We start from the raw sequence: 13064 nt of genomic DNA on the forward strand, positions 1-13064 counted from the left end.
CTCCATTTTTACCTACCTCTCAGCAGATTTAAGAATCTGGATTTTCTCCCTTCTTTCCCCTGTGTGTGCATCAGAAATTTATCAATTAAAATATGCTCCCATTGTATCCTAATATTTGCCCCTGAACTCAAGTGTCTGAATTTCTGCAGGATCCATCTTTGATGTTTGCTTTGGGATTTCTATATATAGTTTGTCTTATAATATGTTACTTCTGGAACTTCTAGGAAAAAAAGAAAGGGAAGATGAGGGTTTTGTTGATGTTATTGTTGTTTTGTGGTACTGGAGATTGAACCCAGGGACATAGTATCACTGAGCTACACCCCCAGCCCTTTTTGTTGTTTTATTTATTTTATTTTTTTTTAACACAGAACTGTTTGTTTTTGTATTTACTGGGAGAAGTCTCAGACATAAAATAGCATTAATCATTATTATTGATACAGAAAACCATGCATCAATTGTCACTTTTTTTTCTTTTTTTTTTATGGTTCTAGGGATTGAACTCAGGGCCTTGTGCATGCTAGTAAACACTCTACTTTTGAGTTACCATCCCAGTCCCTTTTTTTAGGCATTTAGCTAACAATTTTTATGTATTATTTTATTTTGATACAGGGTCTAACTAAGTTGTTGAGACCAAAGTCACTCTATTTAGTGTTTAAGTTGTTGAGGCTGGCCTCAAACTGGTGATCCTCCCACCTCAGACTCCAAAGTCACTGGGATTATAGGTATGTGCCACTGTGCCTGGCAAAAGACATGTTTTTATTGAGTGTTCACTATGTGCTAGGTATTCTTCTGATCAGTTAATCAATGCATTTCAATTCCACACAAACCTATGATGTGGCTACTATTTTTATCAGATATGGAATGAAGACAGTTTTGCAGACAGAGAAACCAAAGTTCAGGAAGGTCTTACCCAAAGGTCAGCTAACCAATAACTAGCAAACCTAGATTTGGGTCCTGTTGATTCCAGAATTTGTCTTTGTTCTTTCCCAATTAACCAAGTATCCAATTTGACTTGGCAACTGAGCAAACGTGTTGCCTCTCTCCTTACTGACACACTATTATTCAAGAGGGTATTTGCTTAATTGAGGTACATATTTGTTTTGCACCAGGTGCTGGGTCTGATCTTTGCAAATGGTGCTATTTGCCCAAAGGTATTTGAAAAGATTGGAAAGAAGCTATGAGACCAAAGTCACTCTGCACAGTGTCTCTTCTCCCTGCACAGCCAGTTCTGCATTATACATCTAACCCTTTTTGGAAGGTTCTTAGGAGGAAGAAGGATGACAAAGGAGGTGGGTGACCAAGGAGGGCACAATTCTTCCAGGCTGAAGTTCTTATTCTGCAGGATTTTATGTAAGAAGCACCAAGATCTTTGGGGTGTCTATTGTGTGCCCACCTTCCTTATATGCTGTATATCCATCATTCATTCATCAATACCTGTTGAGTCCTGTCAATGTGAAGCATTATTGTAGACACTGAGAATGTAGCATTGAACAAACAAGGCAAAATTCTTGCTGTTCTAGAGCTTACATTATAGCAGAGACCACAGAAAATCCTGCTTTTCTTCCTGTACATCTAGCCTAACTCCAACCTCTGTGTCTTTGTTTTCTTTCTGTTTAATATATTGGTGTTCCAAGTGAGAATTCACTTGCAAAGAGGACCCTGCCACCTAGAAAATATTGAAGCTTGATATAGAATACTCTAAACAAATTAGATCATTCGATCTAAAATGAATCCGTAATTTAAACATATTCCTTTGGATCCTTAAAAATTCTATTTTGTAACCAGGCATAGTGTAACCTGGTGACTTGGGAGGCTGAAGCAGGAGATCACAAATTTAAGGCCAGCCTCAGCAATTTAGTGAAACTCTGTTTCAAAATAAAACACTAAAAAGGCTGGGGATGTAGCTCAGTGATAGAGTGCCCCAGGGTTCAACCCTCAGTATGATAAAAAAAAAAAAAAAACCCTGAGTAGTGTGGATTCATAACATGGGTTTTGGCTGGGCTACCCACAGGATCATTAGTCCTGGAATCCCTGGGTTTAGACCATGCCAGGGAGGGCCTGCAGTTGAAGGAAGGCAGTCTAGCCTCCTTTCAGATTCCAGGGATTAGATTTCAATCACCTATGAAAGGAAAATAAAGAAATTTATTAGTTCCTTTCTGCCTTTGAAAATTTCCTGTGGTCCCTGCAAAGGTGGTCCAGGTTCACAGACATTCAATGGGACTCTTTAGGAGAAAGGGCCTGGGGGCACCTCATGTTACTGAGAGAGCCAAATAGTACATGTCCAGTTGACTGTGCCAAGATTTCAGCTTAGAAGCATGATGCACAGTATATTCTATCTTATTTGGCCCCAAACTCTGGCTTCCTCCATTACCAATCTCCAAGTCAGTATACAGCTGGAATATTTAGCCAGTCATGGATGCCCTCAATTGGCAAAACATAGCCAGGTCTTTGAGAGCGCATGCAGTGAAATCCACCAGATGGTGATGTTTCCAAACAAGGTGATGTGGAGCATGACTTTGAGCTGCCTGGGAGGTCTGAAGTGTTTACTGATGCTAAACTAAAAGAACGCTTCTGATGTTGCTCAAAAGTCAAAGGGCACCTCTAAAAGCCAAGAAGATGATGGGTCTATGCAGAGGAAAAGAACAATTTGGGGCAGGCTGCTTGGAGCCAGGAATCAATCATTTACTCTCTAGACAAGGAACCCTTTGGCCTGCTGAGGACTAAACCCACACTCCCCTAGGGCCCCCAGTACTTTATGCCTTTGAAAAAGAGATACATGACTAAAAATTAAGGCTGATGTCAGAGATTTCAGCCAGAAAGCAAGTTCCAGTGTCTGCCCTAAGATCAGCCCAGATGAGGCCCCATGTCCCACATGATCTGTATCAGTGGTTGGCAAACTTTCAGAAAGGGCAGGCCACATCTTTATTTAGCCCCTCTAATTTAAGGTTGTACTTGCCAGGAATACATTTGAGCAGTTGAGGTCTCTTGACTCAACCCTTCACATACGTTCAGCAAATATGATTTCTTAAATATTCCAGGACTGTTTTTTAAAATTCAACTGCAAAAGCTATTGGGCCAATTTTGTGCAATCCCTGCCTTGATCCTCCCCTGCCAGAATATCCTCACGGATCCTTTGACCTGCCTTGAAAAAATGTATCCCCCCCTGGCCTGTGCAACTCTGCCCTACAATTTTCCTGGGGATTGGAGGATTTTTCCAAAGGCCAAGTCACTGGTATACTCTCTTCCTTGGCCTTCAAGGCCCTTGTCTATCAGTTGTTAACATCCTTGTCTATCAGGAAGGAGCACATGCAGTCCTTCCTGTAGGCATCTTTAATTTCTACAATGTTGTCCATCAGGCTGAGCAGCTCAGCCCAGCCAGAGACCACCAAAATACCTGGGTTCTCTTATCCTCCTTATCTTTGCCTTACTCCTCTTCCCAAGGCTAATTTAGTCATTCTTCATGCCACTGCTTAAATGTCACTGTTACATATATGTCTAGTCTGATTCCTGGACTAGAATAGCTTTGCCTCATGCAAGCTCAGAAGCCCCTTTGTAGCACTATTCCAGCTCTACATGAAAAGTTGTTTAAGGGCTGGGGCTGTAGCTCAGGGGTACTGTGCTTTCCTGGCATGCATGAGGCCCTGGGTTCCATCCTCAGCACCACATAAAAAATGAAAAAATTGAAAGTTGCTTAAATATCTTTTAATATCTGTTCTTTATACTAATGGACTACAAGATTCAGGAGAACGGAAATGTCTACTTTGTTCTCCATTAAATTCTTAATAATTATATGATTTGCTAATAATATGCACTTATATGTGTCAGGCATTATTGTATGTGTTTATGATGTGTATCAATTCATGTAATCCTTCACAGCGGTCTACAGAGAAGTGCATTATTATTGTTACTCAGTGAGAGGTGAGGAAATGAAAGCATAGAGAGTTTAAGTAGCTTGCCTAAGGTCACAGAACTAGGATAGGGTAGAAGTAGGATTTAAACTCAAGAAATAGGTCTTCAACTGGGCATGGTGTTGCACTTCTGTAATCCCAGTGGCTAGGGAGGCTGAGAGAGGAAGATTGCAAGTTCAAGGCCAGCAATAGCAACTTAGGGAGGCCCTGGTTTAAAATAAAAAACAAAAAGGGCTGGAGATGTGGGTCAGTGGTAAAGCAACCCTAGGTTCAATCCCTGGAGAGGGGGGAGAGAAAAAAATAAAATTGGGCCCAGATCGTTGGTGCACACCTATAATCACAGCTCTGGTGACTGAGGCAGGAGGATTGTGAGTTCAAAGCCAGCCTCAGCAATGGCAAGGCGCTAAGCAACTCAGTGCGACCCTGTCTCTAAATAAAATACAAAATAGGGCTGGGCATGTGGCTCAGTGGTCAAGTGCCCCTGGGTTCAATCCCCAGTACCAACTAATAATAATAAATAAAATACAAAATAGGGCTGGGCATGTGGCTCAGTGGTCAAGTGCCCCTGGGTTCAATCCCCAGTACCAACTAATAATAATAATTTATTTTATTATCTGTTATCTGCTTATTATTATTATTATTATTATAAAATAAACAAATTAATTAAATTTTAAAAATTGGTTTTCAGAGTCCATGGTCCTAATAACTACTTTCCCTGGGACTGACATGTGAATGGAAGAAAATGAGAAGAAATGATCACCTCTAACATATTCCCCAGTTGTGATCAGAAGCACTGTTCTTCTTGAACCCCAGAAATGGTCTATTTGTGTTAGAACCTGGAATCCACAGGAAGGTAAGTACATATTTATCAGCAATCTCATTTCAGAGGAGTCCACTAAGTAGGAATTCCTCTGCCAGGCTAGAGAGTGAATACCTTAGGATTCCGTTCCTTTATATTACACACCAACAGCCCTAAAAGTCAAACAGGGATTAAGGTAAGGCCTCATCTATAAGACAAGCCACAAAAGGCTGAGCTATGCTATATTATTTGGAATCAGGTTCATTTACTAGCAATGGAAAGCCCCCAAATAACAGAAGTTTGTTTCTCTTTCATGTTCAATAATCACTAAAGCCATTAGTCCACGACTAGGCATGGTGGTTATAACAACAGGGGCTATGAATGAAAATGTAAACCAGGAGGAAGGACGTAAATGAGTGGAGCTCAAGGGCAGAGGTCTAAGCTAGACATACAGAATGGAAGTCATCATCACAGAGGTAGTAAGTAGTGCTAGAGACCACATTCCCTCTTTTGTTGCTTTGTCATATATAGCTTTCATACTTAAAGTCACCCATAATTCACAATGACATTGAGACCTTCAGTCTTTTCCTTCTCTTTTGGCCAGCAGGAACGAGGAAGGGATGGCATGCCCCTTGACCTTTAAGGACACTTCCCAGAAGTTACACACATCACTTTTGTTTATAACCCATTGGTCAGAACTTAATCACAGGATCAAATGTGTCTGAAGGGATGTTAGGAATTATAGTCTTTATTCAAGTCACACCTGGTCATGTGCCTAGCTTAAAATTTCAGTTTTACTAAGGAATAAGGGGTGATTAGATATTGTGCACAAACTAGTGGTCTCGACCATAAATATAATAGATTCTATACAAGGAAAACACCAAAATGTCTAAAAGAGCAAAAGACATCTCGTTAAGGGGATAAAGGTAAAATTCCCCAGAGGAGTGAATGTTCCAAATGGACTTTGAAGCATGGAAAGAATTTTGCTGGGGCAGATCATTTTAGATAGGAGGATTAGTGAGAACAATGGCATGGCAATCGAAATGAGCAGAATCAGTTGTTGTTTGACTGAAGCTTAAGGTCCAAGCTGGGGAGCAGCGGAAGGTAAGATTGTAATGGAAGGTTGAAGTCATTTGGGGAAAGATTTGAATGTCAGAACAAAGAGTACTTAATTTGCTGGTCAAGGAGTAACTAAACGCTTTGATGCAGAAAGTAATACAGTTTGAAAATTTCTACAGCACTAGTGTTACAACATGAACAAGGAGTGGATGGGATCAGATTTTTTAAAAATAGCAAGATATGTAGTTTGGAATAGAAGCAGAGACACAGAGAGGCTATTGTAATATGCAAGTGGTAACATGGACCTGAATCAAGCAATGATAGCAGAGATGGGGAGAAAGAAACAAATACAAGACACATTGGAAAGATGGAATTTATTGGAATTTTATTGTGTAGTGGGACATAAGTAAGCTCATCTTGAGGTTTCAAATCTAAGTCTCTGGAAGAAAATTGGACTATTCATCAAAATAGGGAATACAAGAAAAGAAGATAAGTGGGAGATGGGGTATAGAAGGGAGATGGAAAGCTCAGTTTGAGGTACATTACATTTTTTTCTTTTTAATTTTGAGACAGGGTCTTGCTAAGTTGCTGAGGCTGGCCTCAAACTTGCAATCTTCTTGCCTCACCCTCCTGAGTTGCTGGCATTATGGGCATGTGATATCACATTTGGTCTGAGGTATACTGAATTTGAAGCACCTTTGTGCTATCTAGATAAATATATGTATCAGAGAGTCAAATCTGAGTACACGGAGCCCAGGACAGAGGGCTGGACTGCAGATACATATTTGAGAGCCTTTCTCATAGAAGCATTAACAGAGGCCCTGGGAGGAATGAAACTTCAGAATTTGAAATTATAAAGAAAGAAGAGACTAAGTCATTATCATGAGCATTCCAAAATAGGACAGAGCTTCAAGAATGAAGGGAAGGAAGGTCAATGTCAACTGCTTTAGAGAGCTCAAGGAGGATGAAGACAATGAAAGGAATTCCAGGGTAACAAGTGAAACTGTCCTGAGCTCTCTTGGGTTGTGGGAAGTGTTGGGCTAACAAAGCAAAGCAAGGAAAAAGAAGAAAGACCCAGATTGCAAGGCAGAAATTGTGAGCAAATGATAAGGAAATTGAGGGGCTGGTTGTAGAGTGTTTGGCCTGCAAGTGGGGTGGGCATCAAATACACTCACATGTAAGAAACCATGGGGCATCCAAACTACAAGGTCCCTAGAAACTTCATCTAATCCCCAACTGAATTGTACTAAGAACAAAATCTATTTTCCTCAGAGAGAAATCTAAACATTGCTGCTCTTGAGTGTTACTAACCAAGGGACCAGGATTCCTTGGCCCCAGAGGAACTCATGTGAATAGTACTTGCAAACTTCTCCTCAATCCCATTTACCAATACAGAAAATATTTCCAAAGATTCAAAGTCTGACACCAGAGAAGTAATTATCAGTCTTCCTTGAGGAGATACAATATTCCCTCTGGGGATACTGATAAAGAACCATGTTCCAGTCACAGAAAACAGCATCTGGAATCCCAAGGCAAACAGACATTTTGGTGCTTGGTAGGCCTTGAAAACTAGAAAATAGGTTCACTGACTTCTTTGACTTACCACAGCCTCACTCTGATTAATTCTCAAATATCAAAGATGCAGTCAAGGATGGAGACTTTCATGAATTTCCAGAAAGCACTTTCAGCTAGTTCATGATGGAGGACCTAAAGACCAGGTGACCTTTGTTCTTTACACATAGTCCTTTCTCAATACTTCCAAAGAATTGGTCTTCAAGGCCCAGAAGACTGTTCGAAAAGGCTACAGGAGGAAAGAAACATCACACATGTGGAATAAACAATGTAATTTTCAAAAAAATTAAAAAGTACTCTACTTGTTTTTAAATTTAGATAGAGGAAAACCACTATTCAATAGATTTCAACAAAAACAGAAAATATATTGTAGGTCACCTCAAATAGAAGCTGTCACCAGAAAGCAATAGCTCCCTATTTCCCTTCACCTCAGCCCCTGGTTACCAACCTACTTTCTGTTTCTAAGACTTTGCTTATACTACATATGTCACATAAATGGCATTATATAACATGTGGTCTTTAGCACCTGGCTTCTTTCACTTAGTGAAATACTTCCAAAATTTAGATGAGGAGAAAGAAATGAAATGGAGCACAGGAGCTGGGGATAACAGAGCAAAGGACAGGACCAGCAAGATGATGGGGAGATGGAAGTAAACTAATGGAGACAGAAATTTTTGTTTTGGGGGGGGGGGGTACCAGGAATTGAACCCAGGGGCGCTTAACCACTGAGCCACATCCCCAGCCCTTTTTGTATTTTATTTAGAGACAGAGTCTCACTGAGTTGATTAGCACCTTGCCATTGCTGAGGCTGGCTTTGAACTCGTGATCCTCCTGCCTCAGCCTCCCTAGCCACTGGAATTCTAGGTGTGTGCCACGGCACCAGGCTAGAGACAGAAACTTTAAAAGATGGATAGAGAAAGGGAAAGAGGAGACTGAAAGAATTCCATCTTGGAGTTATGGGAGGGTGTAGGTCTAAAGGGAGGGTGGCTAAATAAGATAAAACACTAGTTGCCAACAGCAATGATGCAGCAGAGTAGTTACTTGACCTCTGAAACTTTTGCTAACTCTGCAACATCCTAGCCACCATCATTTTCCCCGTGGGAACATACTTGTGTATTTATTTTCAAACTGAAAGTTTATTTTTGAAATAAAAGTTTATTTACCTGTGGCATTCTGAAGGGTTTACATATTTATGAAGGAATGTCTTGGTTTATAGAATTGTCCCTAGGATCTTAGAGTTGGCAATTTTGTAGCTTTAACCTCAAGCTATTCATTTCTGAAAAGCTTATTTCCTAAAGCAACAAGATACCGCTTCACACCTATCAGAATGGGTTAAGCCCCAAACACTGATAAATCCCAAACCTGACAAGAATGTGGAACAACAGGAAGCCTCTTCATTGCTGGTTGGAAGGCAAAATGGTGCAGACACTTTAAAAGATAGTTTGGCAGTTTCTTTAAAAAAGCTAAATATATTCTTACCCTACAGTCCAGCAATCACACTCCTTGGTATTTGCTCCAATGAGTTGAAAAATTATGTCCACATAAAAACCTACTCACAAATGTTTACAGCGGCTTTATTTATATTTGCTGATACTTGTGAGCAACCAATGTCCTTCAAAAGGAAAACACATAGATAAATCTCAGTGTGTTGATAAAATGGAATATTATTTATCAATAAAAAGAATTTTCAAGCCACAAGAAGATGTGAATGATCTCTGAATGCATATTGCTAAATGAAAGAAGCCAATCAGAAAAGGTCACATATCATATGCTTCCAATTATATGGCATTATGGTAAAAGAAAAACTTTGGAGACAATAAAAAAGATCAGTGGTTGCCAGTGGTCCTGGGAGAGGAAGGGGAAGCACAAGGGATTTTTAGGGCAATAAAACTCTTTTGTATTGTACATAGTGGTTGATGCATGACATTATGTATTTATCAACCCCCACAGAACTGTATAACACAGAGTGAACCCTAATGGAAACTATGGGCTCTGGTTAATAATAATGTATCAATATGGATTCAGCAATTATAACATGGTTACCACATTAATGCAAAATATAACAATAAGAGAGACTGTGGCAAGTGAAAATGTAGGAGTATAGGGAGAGTGGTTGTAGGGATTCCTGTACTTTATGCTCCATTTTTTCTGTACATCTAAAGCCTTGGGCATGGGAGGGCCTTGTGCATGGGAGGCAAGCACTCTACCAACTGAGCTACATCCCCAGACCCCCATGATTTAAAATTATCTCAAATCAGTTTTAATCCTTAATATAATGGAAAAGTGTAAGTAGTTTTATATTGTATTGTTTAGGGAGTACTGCCAAGACATAAAGTGTACAACTTCAGGAAGATGTAATTGGATTTTTAAAATTTTTGTTTTTATTTTCAATTTGCAGCAGGTTAAAACCATGGATATTAAGGCCAAGTATGGTGGTACATGCCTATAATTCCAGTGGCTTGGGAAGCTGAAGAAGGAGAATCACAAGTTCAAAGCCAGCTTTAGCAATTTAGTGAGGCCTTAAGTACATTAGTGAGACCTGTCTCAAAATAAAAAATAAAAAGGGCTGAGGATGTGACTCAGTGGTTCAGAGCCCCTGGGTTCAATCCCTTGTACCCCCCAAATAATAATAGGTATTAAACCTGTAGATACAGGGATACAGGGGAACAATATTACCACAACATTTCTGGATTTAAAAAACAGAGATGTACAGACTTCCTTGCCTCTTGTGGCTTCTGATGGTAGCTTTCAATCTTTGGTATTCCTTGACTTTAAGCCATATCACCCCAATCTCAGTTTCTGCTTGACATTGTCCCTGTGTGTCTTTGTCTGTGTCTCCTAAGAGCAGTTGCATTGGATTAAGGACATGACCTCATCCTAATTCATTTCTGCAATAACTCTATTTCCAAATAAAGACATGTGCTAAGGTATGGGGCAGGGGGATTAGCATTTTAGTATCTCTTTTTTGGGGGGATACAATTCAACTAGCAGATGAATGAATTCAGTTATAGACATGTTTTGGCCTTTGGCCTGAAGCAACACCTTCTTACAAATGACACCTACTTAGAATAGCCTTGTTTTGGAAACAAGGGTTTATTTACTCATGGAATTCATAAAGTGTTGTGTATTCCTGGGGGGGATATCCTCAGATTGTAGATCTCTCCTTTGGAATCTTAATGGTGTCAGACTTTTGCCTTTACACCTTCCCTGTGACTATCCTAGGAAAAGCTCACAGTAGCCTTCTAATTATTGTGTCCAATTGATGTTTTTAGCACTTCACAGTGCCATTGACAGAGCTGACCACTCCCAGTATCTCAAAAATCTTCCCTTTCTTGACATAGGAGACATAACCTCTGCTACCTTCTCCAGTGTCAATGACCTTTCTTCCTCAGACCATCCTTTAAGCAATGGAAAATTTTCTGGCTCTCTCTTTGGCCTTCAGATCTTGTTTGACATCATTGTAGGTGATCCTATTTACTCTCATGGCCTTGGTTTTATGTTAATGATTTCCACGTCCATATCTCCAGCCTTGTTTTTTTTTTTTTTTTTTTTTTTTTTGAGCTTTAGTCCTTTGCAGACTGGTGAATCCAGGGGCTGATAGGACATCTCTACTAGAATAATTTGTGGGCCTTTCAAATTTAATACATCCCCCCAAAATTTCATTTATTAACTTCATTGCTTACCTCAGTGAAATCACCATTGATACCCTTCACACCCAGTCTGTAGTTCTGCCTTTTTTTAAAAAAAATTGTTCACTCATTTATTCAATTATTTTTATGTGTGTGCCTGTGAAAGAGCATTAGTACTCTGATATATTTGTGTGGGTATTTGTTTTTTGGTACTGGGGATTGAACTCAGAGGCACTTTATCACTAAGCTACATTCCCAGCCCCTGTTTATTTATTTATTTGGTACCTGGGATTGAATCCAGGTGTGCTTGACCACTGAGAAACATCTCCAGTCTGTTTTTATATTTTATTTAAAGATAGAGTCTTGCTGAGTTGCTGAGGCTTGCTTTGAGCTTGTGATCCTCCTGCCTCAGCCTCCTGAGCAACTGGGATTGCAGGCATGCACCTCCACTCCCAGTCCATTCTCCCTCTCTCAACTGGTCTTTACTTCTCCTGGTACTCACTACCTTTACCCCAATTCAAGCCGTTCTTATATTTTCCAGGACCATTTTAATGGCTTCCTGAATGGTTTGCCTCCCACTCCAGATGATACTTCAGCTGGCACTCACATGAAACTGGTTGTATTGGTGGCTCTCCACCACGTCAGAATGAAGTTTGTTTCCCTTGGTGAGGCATTCAGAAGTTGGCCTTTTGTACTTTGAGCCTCATCTTTTGGTCTGCTCCACCTGCTCCCCAAAGTTTCAGTTATATCAAACTACTTGTAGGATCTCACTGTGCATTATGGCTGTATAAGTTTACTTGAACTTTTCTCTGTCTGGAATGTTCCCCCATCTCTACCATGAAGTCTTTAGAAAAAGCTTTGGGCTAGACCTCTTGTCTAAAGAGATAAGAAAGTTGGGTCTATGTGACAGCTTTTCCCCCCATCTCTACCATGAAGTCTTTAGAAAAAGCTTTGGGCTAGACCTCTTGTCTAAAGAGATAAGAAAGTTGGGTCTATGTGACAGCTTTCTCCGGGGGAACTTCCAATAGGCACACTGCTGGTCAATTGCCCCCTTTGCTTCTGGGCTCTGGAGCACCATGGCATAGTGACCCTGGATCTCTGCCAGGAGCTTCAGGGCAAAGACAACTTTTGTGGTTGGTGGACTCTTCCGGATGTATGTCAGTTCCAGGTGAGGCTTTGAGGCTGCCAAGTTTTCAGACTGGATCTCCTGCTGGCAGGCGGACAGTTTCTCCATGCCCTAGGCGCCAGCATTGTGAAGGTTTCTGCCAGGGGTTCCATTTCCCCATAGTTGCACAGACAGCTAGATCTTCCCTGTCTTAGGGCCTGCCTCAAAAGCAGATGGGTGAAAGGGACTGTTCTAATCCCTTTGGCTTCTAGGCATGGGACTCAATCCATAAATGATCTGTTTCTCTGTTATAGAATATCCTGCCCCCCCTCCATTTATGCAATCAGCCAATATTTACTGGTGGAGAACTGTATGTCAAGCCCTGTACTAAATCCTGAGAACCCCAGAATGCATAAAACAAGCCAAAAGAAATACTGCTTTTTTTTTTCCAGCCTACAGAAGAAAATGGGAGACAGGCATTATACAGAAAGATCTACAAATATTTAACAATAATGATGAAAGGGAAAAGTGCCATAAAGGAAAGGTACAAGGTTCTCTGAATGAACCAGTCTTTCTTTTACCAGGCTGATTTGTGGGAGAAATGAAATTCTTCAAATGAGCACAAAGCAACTGCTTTTCTTGAGGTTTTAAGTTTTTCTTCTCTATTTGTATGAGTTGTTCATATATAAATGCTATTAACCCCTTGTTTATCATATTTGTTATGATTACTTTCCAAATTTTAAAAATCTAGTCAAATATATATATATTTTTTTGTACCAGGAATTGATCCCAGGGACACTTAACCACTGAGCCACATCCCCAGCACTTTTTTATATTTTATTAGAGACAAGGCCTTGCTAAGTTGCTGAGGCTGGCTTTGAACTACTGATCCTCCTGCCTCAGCCTTCCAAGTCACTGGGATTAAGGCATGTGCCATGGCACTCAGCTAAATCTAGTCAAATCTAAACATCAGCTACATCTGAAAATTACAG

General features: G+C 40.3%; 1 protein-coding gene across 1 annotated transcript in view; it reads right to left on the reverse strand.

Annotated features, from left to right (window-relative positions):
* The window catches only part of Frmd7 (FERM domain containing 7), a 95783-nt gene extending 83582 nt beyond the window's left edge, over positions 1-12201 (reverse strand). The window contains exon 1 of the mRNA XM_071606088.1: positions 11930-12201. Coding sequence (XP_071462189.1) covers positions 11930-12201 — 272 coding nt within the window. The remainder of the gene's footprint in view (positions 1-11929) is intronic.
* Between the last annotated feature and the right edge of the window lie 863 nt (positions 12202-13064).

Source organism: Marmota flaviventris, chromosome X (assembly GCF_047511675.1).
Source record: "Marmota flaviventris isolate mMarFla1 chromosome X, mMarFla1.hap1, whole genome shotgun sequence".
NCBI classification, from domain to species: Eukaryota; Metazoa; Chordata; class Mammalia; order Rodentia; family Sciuridae; genus Marmota; species Marmota flaviventris.